Here is a 13985-nt window from a genome sequence, read left to right as displayed (position 1 = left end):
TGGGTGAACAAACCCTTTGAGAGTAAAATCCATTTTTTTGGTTAAATTTGTAATATTATAGCTATATAAAGGAGTATGTTCAGTTGTATGTTTTTGCTGGAAATTTCACTGGTATTACTATTTAATAGTTTTGGTATCATGAAAACTGATAGTATTAATGGAGTGTACTGTCAGTGTCAGTAATGGATAAATGTCATTGGTTCAGCCTTAATCATGCTGTTGAATATGAGTGAGCTGACCTTTGTTTGTTCTGCTCATCCAGAGGTGATGAAGGCTTCTCAGCAGGCCATCGAGCGCGGGGTGAAAGACTTTCTTTTCATCGACTACAAGCGGAGGAGTGGCCATTTTGATGTGACTACTGTTGCCTCGATCAAGGAGTTCACAGAAAAGGTTTGTCCACGTTCATCTCAGTCAATTTGTTTGTAATGTTAAATTGAAATAATACCACCACAGTCTGATAAATAAGTAGATTAATATCAAGAGATGAGGTTCATGTTACTTGGTTGTTCTTGCAGGATTGCTGTCAGTGACTGTAAGCTTGTTTCTGTTTGCAGTCGCTCATGCTGTATGTGTGTAACATGACTCAGACCTGTTCTGTGCTGTCGTTCTCTCTCGTAGGACTGTCACTGTTTGCTTGACATTGCACCTCACGCTATCGAACGGCTTCACAGCGTTCACATTTACCCAATCGTCATTTTCATTCGCTACAAAAACGCAAAGCAGATAAAGTAAGTGTCCACATCCCTCTTCACACGTACTTCTCGAATATTTCAGCGAGTTAAAGAGCCAGCTGAGCTCTTGGGTGTCCTTGCAGACCCTTCCAAAAACACACACACAGTCTCTGTTTAAGGCCCTCCTGGCACATTTTTACACCAAGAAGTTTCCTTTGCGCTCTCTCCCTCAGGGCCCCAGAGACATTTGGGAAATGGAAAGCAGTTTTACTGTGTAGGCTGCATTTGACTTGGAAGAACTGCTGTTAAATGGATGAATATCTTGGCTCACTTTTACCATAATGTTACACAGAAATAGGACAAGATATATGACAGTGTAGGCAGCCGCTTCACTCTTTCTGTCTGTGTCTCTCTCTTTCGCTTATGCTCAAGGTTGTCCTCTGAAGACCCCTTTGTGAGATCCCGGGCCCGGTTTATCAGACAGGCAAAATTAAAGCCGACTCTAGACCCTTAATATGCATATCACGGGTTCACAGCATACTGTACTGATAGCTCTCTAGGGGTGTGAGACTTAAAAGAGCAATAAATCCCTGCTTTATTCTCCTGATAGTGCTGCATAACTGTGCCTTAAGGTCTTTTCTGTGCAAAGTTGTCAGAGCACTAATAGTGCAAAGTCGTCCCAACAGAGGTTTTTTAAATTGGTGATTTCCCAGAAGGATTGGAAAAGCAAGCCTGCACTCTATCACTATGGGGATTAATGCAGTCTTTGACCTGATGACTAGCACCTACTTAATATAAAGGCAACCCGAGTTAATTATTAATACTCAAGATCGTGACGTCACACGTGACATGTACAATGACTTAAGAGGCTCTTGCTTTCTATGAAAACTCACACATATTCATGATATATTTGCCATGATTCTGTGCCAGTAAAAATGAAGGAACAATTAAATATTAATGTGTTTTTTAATGAAATTCCCCCATGCTAAAACTTTTCAAAACATAAAAAAATCCACACAGAGACTTCAGAAATGTATGTATGTGTGTATGTATGTATGTATGTATATATAAAAAAAAAACTTTTTTTTATTTATTTTTTTTATTTTGTAAGCATATTGCGTAGTTGTGCTTGGAGTCAATTGTTTTATCTGTGAGAACTTAATGAAACATGCCAAATCGTTTTTTTGACCAGGCTGTCGTACAAAGAAATTATGAACATATGCAAAAAAAAAAAAGAGAGAACCAACGAAATCTTAATAACTGATTATGTTGTATTCAATGTGTGCTCTTCCTGTGAACTTTTTGTTTCTATATACTTTTTTTGCATAGTAAAATAAAACTTAGTTAAGTTTAACCAAATAATTTTGTCAGATAAATACCTTAACCAAGTTTAGGGTTTTGTTCTTCCCTTATATAAAAAATAAATAAAATAAATACTAATAATACAAAAAAAATAAAAATAAATATATATATATATATATATAAAACAAAGAAAATATTTTTTGATAATTTAATTAAACTTGTAGGTCACTCTTTATTTTAAAAGGGACAATGCACAATTAACATGAGCAATTAAGTCTACCAAATTTTCCTTCAGACGAAAATAAATGGGCCACTTTTGGCCACTACTGTATATATACATGCATATATTATATTATTATATACATATTGTGATTTTTACTAGATAACTATATTTTATTTATTTTTTGTTTAATTTATATTTATTTTTAGCTATATTTCCCATCCCTAACAGACTCAGACTTTTTTTTTTTTTAACTAGAAAACTACTTTATTTTGTTTTATTTTACTTTACCTTTACTGCCCATCCCTAACACACACAGGCGAGACGACACCTGTCACAGCAGTGTGTGTACATGTTCGGTGTTTAGTTGTTTTGCCCTGCAGGAATCTACTTCTCAAGGGAGTCTTAGTGATAAACAGCTGATGTCTTCATTTTACACGTGTTTTTATTATTATGTACAATCACCTGTTCAAAATGTTGCTGCTTAAACCACGTTTGTCTCAAAAGAACAATGTCATTGTGCCAGTTTAATCTTGTAATGTCATTATGTGTGAAGTGTGAATGACTGTTTCTGTTTCCCCGTGTAGAGAGCAAAAAGATCCGGTTTATCTGCGGGATAAAGTCTCTCAAAAACATTCCAAGGAGCAGTTTGAGGTTGCACAGAAGATAGAGCAGGAGTATAGCAAATTTTTCACAGGTTTGTTTGTTTTTGTTTTGTTTTGTTTTTACATTAACCAAATAGTACTTTCCACAGAAAATATTAAGCAGCACAACTGTGCTAAAAATAATAATAGAAGAAATAATGTTTCTTAAGCAGCAAATCAGCATCTTGGAATGATTTCTGAAGGAGCATAACAGGAATATATTACATTTTAAAATATATTCAAATAGAAAAGTTATTTTTACTGTTCTTTTGATCACGAAAAAAATAGCATTGGTAATCATAAGGGACTTATTTTTATTTTATTTACCACCTTTTTATTTTAGGGATGGGGTCCCATACTCCAGTTGAGTTTTTTATTTTTTATAATGTGGGTAATATTAATAATAGCTAATGATTAGGTAAGTCCAAATATTTGACTGGTATTGTACAAAAAACCAAAAAAAAAACCAATGAATCACTGTTTTTGTCTGTTTCCTGGCAGGTATCGTTCAAGGAGGCACCTTCCCTTACATTTGCACTCAGATCGTGACTATTGTGGATCAGGAACAGAGCAAAGTTCTGTGGACACCGCTGGGCTCTCCGTAGGGCTCTGAGACTTACAAACACTAGACTTTATACACTACACACTCAAAGGTACACTAACGTTACGAGCGTCATGTTGAAATAGTGATTTTTTTTTGTCAATATTAATTTTTATTATGTTATTAATTGTAACTCTTATTTGTATATATGTTGTGTGAGTGTGTATGTGTGTGTGCGCGAGCGAGCAGGATGATAGCACTGAAGTATTTGTTCGTTTCCATTGGTCTTCCTGACGGACATGTAAAGTTTTAGCAATGCTGCATTTAAGACACTCGTTTACAGAGCAATCAAGTCAGTGAATATCCCCCCCACCCCCCGGCCGCCCATACGCAGCCCTGTACCAAAACGTATGCGCGACACCCTCCCACGTCCCACATATCAGCTCAAGGACTGAATCCTCGTCTTGTGCTTTAAGAGTCATTTGTGGCCAAGTTTGTTGTGTAGATGTGAGTGAGCGTTGCTTTGAATCGTAGTGCTTATCTATCAAGCTGAGACAAGACAGCAGCTAAGCGGTTTCTACGGGCCAAATGGAAGTGCCTTTGGAGATCTACTGAGCGTATGACAATGGCATGAGGTGAAAGCCTGGTATTTAAACAGTAAAACTTCTCAGATTGCACTCCAGGGCTAGACAGACCACTGTGTACTATGAGATCTCGGAGCATTCTCATAGCAGAGCTTATATTTAAAGAGAATATCCCACGTAACACTTGTACACGTATGCGTATGTATGCAATTTCATCGAAATATATAGAAATATATTTACTGTATTTTTACTAGGCTATAGGCCTAGGGGAGTCTTAGCAAATATTAGCATGTTCGCGTGCGTGCGAGAGAGCGAATGCACACGTTTCTGTTTGCGTATGTTTGTCAGTCACTTTTATATGTACTACACACTAAAAAAAAGCATCACAGAAAGAAAGGTTGCAGGGTAAGCCTGAAATTGTTTCCTTAAATCTGTTTAAATGTTAGTGGCTTTTCATTGCTATTTAAATTTTTTTTTTTTTATTCAAGAGGCATGTTATGTCTCACGCAGACCAGTAGCCCCATTAATGTTGTGCCAAAAACATGTACTTTTTTTGTTTTTCTGTTTTGCACTTCCAATGTTCTGAACCCTAAACAAATGACTGTTCGTAGGTTTCCAGTAGAATGGAAATAGGTACTATAATTTTTACTGTAAAATAATATTCATGTGTATCACTCCTGTTCCATACATTTCATTAACTGCCTTTTTTAAAGAAAAAGAGAAACGCCGCATAAAAAGGGATTTCTTATTGCACAGTTTTCTTTTCGAAGCAAGATATCAGTCCATTGGGTTGAAATTAGGCATTTTGTCAAAGTGAATCTAACGTCTAACTATTTTTCTGAATAGCTAGCGTATGGTTTTACACGAGGGATTCGTCACCACCGAGTATTTAGGACGATTAGAACACAGGTACTGTTTCCATCAGGATTTCTTTTATTCTAAAAGAATGTGATTTGTATGAAAATGTCATTAATGCGAGAATAAAAGTTGTTTTCTGTACCGCACAATGTGATTAAATGAATGAAGATGGTGTGTGTTTGATTGAAAGACGCGTTCATCTGACTGCGGGCTGAGATCTCCATCATATCAAGGGTGTTATACAGCGCCGGCAGATTGACATGTGCTGTAATTGAGTGTGGAGCTGTCTTATTTGTTGCTCCTCCTTGAAGCTGATGCACTGCGTCTAACCATGGGGAAGATGTGGTGTTAATTACTGGAACTAAGGTGAGCTCTCAAACAATACCTGCGTCTGTACAGCTGTCAGCTGAAGTTCGGGGTGGAAGAGTTGCCGTTAAACCTGATTCTGTATGACGTGATGGGATTTTTATTTTTATTTTCTCCCAAAAGGGAGAGTTTAGAGTCCTGTTTTTGGGGGAAATAATGTTGACAACTTGTCCAGTCAGACCATCAGCTGACTGAGGAGAACACTACAGTACTGTCATTGGAACTTCTATGCTTTGATGAAAAGCACTGGTCAAAGGGTCTGTAGTTTGAAATGCATGTCTTTCTGAAGTTCTCTTGATTCTAGTATAGAGATAGATAGACAGACAGAAAGATAGACATATGCAGATACATATGGAAATGTAGACCGATGTAGATAAACAGATGATAGACAGGAGACAGATATGGACATATGTTAACAGATGTATAGATTATTTAGAGATAGACAGATGGATGGAAGATAGATGGATGGATGAATAATTGATAGATGGATGGACGATTGATAAATGTTTGAATGAATGAATGAATGATAGATAGATGGATACATGGTAGATGGATAGAAAAGTGATAGTGATAATTTAATTTCCACATATCCATTTTTAACATTTCAAGAAAGTTAGCATTAATGTATAATAAACAAATGTATGTTTATGAAATCAACATTGTTATATTCATAAATTCTTAAAGTTTATAATGAATTAATATTTACAATATGAACCTTACTGTAAAATAGTGTAGAATATTTCAAAAATATAGAATTTCCTATTTTTGTATGTGTGAACTGTTCTTTGTCATTTTACCTATTTAAATCATTTGGTCTTAACTGTCCATTAGGATCCAATATTCCAAAACTTCACATCTGAAGTGCTTACTATAATGAAGCATATGCATTGCATAAATTCACGTATTTACATATTTGCAGCAAAGGCTGCCACTTGCACATTAATTGTTTGTGAAACAATCTTGAGAAAAACTGTATCCAAAGACTTTTATCATAAAAGGCTGCTTTAAAGAGGCATTGAATAATAATGCGCTTCTAGACACATTCCTCTTTGTTTTCAGCTGGCGTTTAAACAAGAAAGAAGAGTCATCAGGTAAGCCCTAGCAAACAGAGAGGTCACGGTCTGTCCCACAGCACATTTCCTTAGTAAGAGATTCGTGTAGCTCTGAAGATGCCCTCGGCCATGCCAGCGCTGATTATTGCAGTTCAGTCATGAGAACTGAAGCTCCTCCCCCGAGCATGTGTCCTCATTTGGATCTGCTGACTACTTGTCCTCAGCTCCCTCCCGAAAACACGCTCGGCCACGGGAAGCCCTAAGAATGCCTTTTCGGCTTCACCCCGAAAGCAACACGTCCTTCAAGTCCCCTTCCTCTTCTTTTAGAAAGGGTCGAGTCTCCTGCTGGGGTATCTGTTTCCAGACAGCTGCTGACCTCTCTTCTGAACTTGAGAACTAGTGCTAGAACTGATCGATGTGGTCAACCATGCGAACGCTACATTTCTGAAAGTGTACCCTCTTCCTCCACCTTCTGAATAATACTCCTGCTCAACTAAGCTTTGCATCTGTCAGCGATGCCGTTCTTTGACGCGGCTCTTGCAGGAACCGGTTCTTTAGGCCTCTAAGCTGACAGCTGGGCACGTTTTCCAGGAAGATGACCAATCGTGGATCCTATTGCCCTCCATAAATAACACCACTGAAGCCAGGTCTGCAAGATCCAGGCCCTACCAACTGGTGGCCTACCAGGACAGAGGACTGTGAGATGGAAAACCACTAAAAAGACACCAACACTACACAATGTAGAGTTTCAACTCTGAACAGAAGGATGGAATGCACACAAACATAGAGAAAAATTAAAGAAATTATTCAATGGCATTAGTAACATGATTTATCCCCCCCCCCCCCCCCCACATGTGATTTTCTGTCACATGTCACCCAGGGGTGGGGGTGTTGTCTATTGAGTGACACTCAGGGTTGGGTGTTGTAACAGTCTTGATGTTATGTGGTAACCCTGGAACTGGAAGCTATTTAGAAACCATTTCCATGTTTCTGCAGGCACAAATATCAAATCACCAAGCTGTTTTTACACTAAACTTGCACTTTCACTGTTGTCCAGTAGGAGGAGAAGTAACAGATACTGTATGAAAACTCAATAACATTGACATGTTAACATTATCCACTGGTACATCATGTCTTTTTAAAAACAAAACAAATGAATGTCTCAATATTTGTTGGAAAGCTCTTCGTTGTACATCTGGACCGATACTCACTATAGGGTAAAGTCATGGTATTTAACAGACAATCTGAAAAGGATGGAAAAGTGTAACAACAAAAGATGAAATTGAACCTAAAACTTATCCATTTGATTTTTTTTTTTATATTTTGGAAAAGTGATATGACTATATACCAGCATACAGTACACCAGCTGACAACTATTTACGAAGATTATGTTTCAGCTGCTATTTTGGTCAAGTAATAGCAACTCTCAGACAGTAAATCTCAAACATAAAAATCATAGATGTCAGTAAATCTCCTTCACACCTCATTCTAGTAATGTTTGTTTATATTTTGAAAATGACTTGTTTTAGGGTCTCATTTCATAGCCTGTGAAGTAAAGGCAAGTCTAGCTTGTCATCTGTCTTATAATAGTAATAACAACAACAAAACCCAACATTTATTTGTTAAATTTTACCATCAATATTTATACCTTGAAACTAGACAAGCTATTTTTACAGGTTTCCAATAATTTACTAAGCTTATCTCTTATCCTTGACCTTTGAGGAAACAGCTTAGACCTCAACGATGAAACCACTTCCAAATTACTGAGACAAAGACAAGGATAAACAGGCTGATGTGTAATGAAGTATCATGTGACACCTGAATGCACAAGACACACTGCTGTTGATCTTATAGGATTTAAATGGTTCGCACAAACACCAGAGACCATCTTGCTATATATGCGCTAACTGTCCACATGTAGCATATGCTCAAATAAAGCGAGATAAATTACAGTAATTTAAAGATCTAGCCCACAAGAAATTCTGGAACAACTGCATATTTTCAGACAAAACAAAGGAATTATAACAATGACTGTTAAAGACATCACTATTGTAAATATGACAAGAAACGCATTAATTCATATTAAAAGTTATAATTTTGATTGTTAAGTCAAAGCTCACTATGTTGACCCATGGCGGTTAAAACAGAAAACCAGACTTTTTTCTTTATTTACAAACGTAACATATGGAAGCTTGTTTCTGCCACTGAAAATAAAAAATGTAATAAGACTTTTTTTACATCACAATAATGACTTTTTCCCCTCACAATTGCATGTAGCCTATATCTTTATAGCTAACTCGAGTTTATGCTTCTTTCCTTTTTTTTCTTTGCAGTTACGATTTTATATCCCACAATTTGGACTTTATTTATCTCACGATTCTGAATTCTGAGAAAAAAGTCAGAATTGCGTAATTATAAACGAAATTACAAACGTGCATGGAAGTAGCCTATGCAATTTTCCTATGCAAAAATACGTCCCCGCAGCTCTAAAATATGAATCCATATCATTTTACCATTAATCAGATTGCAAATGTACGCTGAATTGTATAGTTTTGGGAAGTCCCAACGCTAGGTTCAGTTGCTCCAAAAGTATGTTTACATTGTTGGTTTCCCTCACTAGTTTGTCGGAGCGGCTAATGTAAAACACGTAATGGAGATTAAGCGAAGTGATTACAGAACGATTTGAGCGTAGGAGCGGAATCTCTTGCTCCGCTCCACTCATATGGGATTCCAGACCGGTTTGCAGACAGCGCGTTGGAAACACGCACATCTTTGATGCGAAGAACAATATTGAAATAAATGGGGCGTTTTATCTGATGGTACGTTAAATTATATATATATTCACTATTATAATCTATAATGTTTATAGAAGTGTTATATAGTTAAGTGATTTTACACTAGCAAGAGTGTTATGTGATACAGACAGCCCTGCTGATATTCATTACCCAGCACGATTGCAAGTGTGATAATATCCATCTTATAAGGCTTTTTGTAAGCACATCTCTTTAATACAGCCTCTTAAACCAATCAAGAATGGAAAAAGTATGTTAGTGTAAAATATTAGCCTAAATGTTTTGTAAAAATTATTAATCTGTGTGTGGTATTTATTTTCCTAATTGTTTCCTTCTTAGTTATAGTTATGAAGATGTTTGCTAATGTTACCTGTTATTGTACGTTTAATAAAAAAATATTTCCTATCATCTTTATTATAACGGGTTGGCTCCGCCCTCCTACCTGTAAATCTCCCCAACAATCTGTGGAGCAGATCTGAGTCTGACGGACTGCCTGGATCAGCTGAGGAAAGTGAATGGGGACATCGACGTGTCATTGAGAGCGGAATAGTCGCCGAAACGCCGATGTTTGAACGGGTTGTTCCACCTAGCCTCGCAAAACTACAAAGAGCACTACTTGATTCCCAGCTGGATAGCTTTGGAGACATTGATTAAGTTGTCGTTTATGAGCGAAATATCGATTAGACACCACTGAGGCGACCCTGTCACTGGATGGACAACAGAGAGCTTGGACGTACACAAGCCGCCTGAAGAGAGAGTCGCTTGTCCGTTTTTCTCTCAAGAATCCACTGCTTTCTCACTGATAACAACAGAGACTACACGAATATTGGGTTTAGACTCCATTTTATTTAGAAGATATGGAAAAAGACGAGGAAAACCCTTCAAAATGAAAATACGAAGTCGTCATTAATGCGGATTTAAATGTCTCGCGCTGAGGGGAACGGACGCGCGATTTCTCCTCACGCTCTCCAAGCTGCTGTATTTCTCACACAAAAATATTATTTACACTGAGCAGACGTGGATAGAAAAACAGAGAGAAGAAAGGAGAGGGATATTTGAAGCAATATGGCTGATGGCTGGGGTTGGGGGCGCTGGCAGGAGCTGTCCAAAGCTTCTTCTCAATGCTAGTGGCAGATGGCAACGGATCCTATGGCAGCAGCAGCTCTAGAATGAGTAATAATTACAATTTTAATAAAAATCCGGACTCTTCTGTCTCTATATCGAAGATGGACGTGATCATTCCATTCTCACCAGACGTACCCTGTGACAACAATGGTCAGCGCATGTGGTGGGCTTTCCTTGCCTCATCCATGGTGACGTTCTTCGGGGGTCTCTTCATCATCCTCCTGTGGAGGACCCTCAAGTACCTGTGGACTGTCTGCTGCCATTGCAACATCAAAAGCAAGGTAATGCATCTCAAGCCCCTTTCCCTCTCCATGAAAAGCACCATTAGCTGGAATTAATTATGATCATGTTCTCTGCGTATCTTTATAACTAAATGACATTTAGATGGCAGTGGATTGGCCTTGATAGAAGTGATTCATTGTTGGGAATACACTGGATCTGCATGACAATATTGCAGCATGCAGCAGTCATTCTGAATAAACTACTCAGAATGATGCACAAAGCCCAAGCATCTCAGTATTTATTGTATAAAATACCGGGGTGAAATTGAATTCATGTAAGTCTTTCATGTACATAGGCCTCATATTTTCCTTCACAAATCACATTATTTAGATGTATAAGCTTTCAGTAAAAATGCATCAATCGTGTTTTGGGCCATGGTTTTGTTTTGAATGATGTAGCATTTTGTTTTATACTTTTGCTTCATGTCAGTGGTTTGTGGATAAAAATGATGAAGATTCAAAGCATAAACAAGTCTTGATCTGAATCAAGAATTAGAGATTTATGCAGATGTGATTGCAATCAGTAACCTGGTAATCCATTTAAACTGTTACTAGATTCACTCTGTAAACAAGACGTTGAGACTCAAGATGAAGGCAAAATGAAGTTAATATTAGACAGCATTTATTCATACACTGCCTTGAAAGCCATATATGAACGTGTAGGTGTATTTGTTAGATTACTTTTCTTAGTGGTTTTAAAAATATATGCTATTTGATTCATTCTGGGCAATACAATTAAAAGCAAGCCAGCACGTTTATAATGTAGCACACGGTCATGTAGGGACACAGATTATCTTTCATTAAACAGCCATCCTCAACTACAAGCACATTTTAGTGTTTGATTTTCGTAGGGAAACAATCCAGACCTGTTGCTTGCAATTGTGCAGTATGAAATATAGTTTTTCTTTTTTATTCTTCACATCCATTCAATTTAGTAGTAATGTGATGGCTTCCATTAGGCACTCAAAATGGACTCTGAGTGTGATTGCAACAAAAGTGTGGCTTATCTTCTGCGTGTCCATCTTTGACGGTTTGACTTCAGTCCAGTGTAAATGGAAAAGTGTTATTTGCTTCTCTGGAGACTCATTCATTGCAGACATAAAAACGGACTGGTTACCCAAAGCTTCATTTTGGCTGCTTCAAGTGGGATTTGAGAAGACAATATCCAGTGAGTTATAATTAACCACATGATGCCTGCATGGATTCAAACACCCAATACGGTTTAATCCCCATTAGTACCTACTGACTAAGATATCTGTCTGGGAATGACTTAAAATACAGATTAGATGGTGTGTCGCCCTGTTAGTTTGTCAACAACCTTGGCTGTGGGGTGTTTTTGTTTTTAAATGGTTGACATTATGAAATAATTACGTGTTCCTTCTCGTTCGGATGAGACTGTGTTGAACTTTTTATTTATTTAAATGAAAAGGGTTAATGGTGTCTGTGAAGTCACCAGTCTTCATTATCATTTAATTACCTACATGTACAAGCGTTCCAGCAAAGCAGAGCCAATCTGAAACTGACACTGTAGCTCATCCTCTTCAGATGGAGGTTGTTAAAACACAATCAGGCCTGTGTTTATATCACTAGCTGTTGGGAAGCCTTGATTAAGCCTTGTTGTCGTCTCTGGGATATGATGTATAAGTAAAACCGGTTATTTCGCAGCGTCAGTGTTTCCCTAATCAGTTCAGTGGTTGATGACAACTTGTGTGCCATTGGGAATGAGCATGTTTTGCCAAGTGATATCTCACCATATCCCGTTTCCAAAAAGACATGAAAATGGCGCTGGGGATAATTGTGTTTCCTTGTAGAAGGAGAGTCTGGAGGGTGACTTTGTGGATGGGTATTGACACTCTGTTGCAAGGGGAACGTGCTTATTAGTAGCATTAAGAGGCTGAAACGTTATCCCAGTGCAGCTGACGGCGGACGGCAGGTCTTCCAGGCATGGTGTCAGTAATGGGATGCACAGTATAGGCCGGCCATGTTGAGCAAGTGGGTGAGACTGAAAGCATGCCATTATATCAGTCATATAGACGCACCATACAGTAATGCACCTGGAAAAAAAGACTCCAAATCCAGAGCACATCATCTTAGAGTTGTTCATCTGCACTTCCTGGTTTTGTATCAGACTTTATGGTTCGGTTATTCGAAGTGTCTTTCCATTGTTCACTAGGTGATAACTGCCCCTAAGGTGCAGTTGCCATACGGAAGGAATGGTGACACTTAATGTGATCTCTCTCTGTGATCTCTCTCTCTCTCTCTCTCTCTCTCTCTCTCTCTCTCTCTCTCTCTCTCTCTCTCTCTCTCTCTCTCTCTCTCTCTCTCTCTCTCTCTCTCTCTCTCTCTCTCTCTCTCTCTCTCTCTCTCTCTCTCTCTCTCTCTTGCCTGAGGCTCCAGTTAAAACGCATGCACTTTAAAGTACAATACCTATTGAGTCTTTAAGGGAACAATTTGTGTCCTTATTAAGGGGGAAATTGTAATAAAGATGCTGACTTTTAGATTTTGTGGGAATTTTATTTCTAGCACAGGTAGCAGTAGCAACACTACTGTCCGAAAGAAACAAAATTGCCATCTTTTTATTTGAGCCAAGGAGGTTTATTGGAGTTGAAGTCACGTTGGAAATGATCGGTATTCACAAGGGCATAATATGATTGCCACTATCAAGTTGTATTTACCAGTAGATGAAAAAAAGAACAAGCTATCTTATAATTTACTGTGAAATTATTTTTATTTATTTTTTTTAAAGGAAGATAAAACATTTAATGTATGCTTTAAGATGATGACTTTATTTTATAAGTCTTTTATTGAATCAGTGTTTTCTTTTTGTATCGCTGCTTGGTTTGGCAATCCCACATTGACAAATAGGAATAGGTTGAATAGCCCTGTTAATGTGGCAGGAAAAGTAATAGGAGTAAGTCAAATACAGCCTTGACATGTATCAAAGACAGGTTTTAAATGAGGCACATTCAATGTTAAGAAATATAGATCACCCATAATATAAAGAATTTCAATTGTTGCCTTCTGGGCGTCGTTTTAAAGTGCCAGGTGGAAGAACAAAAAGATTTAAGGTTTTTTTTTCTTTTCTTTTTTTTTTCGGTGGCTGTTGGTTTAATGAACTCTTCATAGGTAGATTACTTTGATGTGAACTATGATTTGTGTGATGTGCATTATACAGTATATTGTTTGTGTATTATGTATTGTTTATATGTTTTACCTTCTGCTACAAAACTAGTTTCCCCTAAGGGGGCAATAACAAAACAAAAACCGTCAAAAACATTCCCAGAATTCCCTGTGGCACTTCATATTTGATGTTTTTTCAATTAAATAATGCTATGCACATTATTTTGTTATTTTATTGCATTATATTAGTGTGTATTATATGTGTTACCTTGGTTATGTTTTGTATTTGTGTGGCATACAGAAGTCATTTTACTTCAGCTTGAGAAAAAGCTTCTTGTGGTGAGCTTTGATTCTACATGTGGCTTTCTCTTTACCGCCTGTGTTTTTATGGTGGTTGTCAGTATATTATAAAGATATACAAGCATTTTT

General features: G+C 37.5%; 2 protein-coding genes across 10 annotated transcripts in view; both read left to right on the top strand.

The window, feature by feature from the left end:
- Positions 1–5006, top strand: part of dlg5a (discs, large homolog 5a) — a 62748-nt gene extending 57742 nt beyond the window's left edge. For 3 of the 4 annotated variants that reach the window (XM_079855916.1, XM_079855915.1, XM_079855914.1), the window contains exons 30-33: positions 263–390; positions 619–728; positions 2781–2890; positions 3339–5006. In XM_079855916.1, the coding sequence (XP_079712042.1) occupies positions 263–390; positions 619–728; positions 2781–2890; positions 3339–3442 (452 nt within the window). In that variant the 3' untranslated portion in view covers positions 3443–5006. The remainder of the gene's footprint in view (positions 1–262; positions 391–618; positions 729–2780; positions 2891–3338) is intronic. The other variant, XR_013819581.1, reaches the window with a different exon arrangement.
- Positions 5007–8979: 3973 nt separating this feature from the next.
- Positions 8980–13985, top strand: part of kcnma1a (potassium large conductance calcium-activated channel, subfamily M, alpha member 1a) — a 185309-nt gene continuing 180303 nt past the window's right edge. For all 6 annotated transcript variants that reach the window (XM_079855912.1, XM_079855911.1, XM_079855909.1 and 3 more), the window contains exons 1-2: positions 8980–9057; positions 9504–10436. In XM_079855912.1, the coding sequence (XP_079712038.1) occupies positions 10152–10436 (285 nt within the window). In that variant the 5' untranslated portion in view covers positions 8980–9057; positions 9504–10151. The remainder of the gene's footprint in view (positions 9058–9503; positions 10437–13985) is intronic.

This window comes from Squalius cephalus (genome assembly GCF_949319135.1).
Source record: "Squalius cephalus genome assembly, chromosome: 21".
Classification (NCBI taxonomy): domain Eukaryota; kingdom Metazoa; phylum Chordata; class Actinopteri; order Cypriniformes; family Leuciscidae; genus Squalius; species Squalius cephalus.
This window is presented reverse-complemented; position numbering and strand designations above follow the sequence as displayed.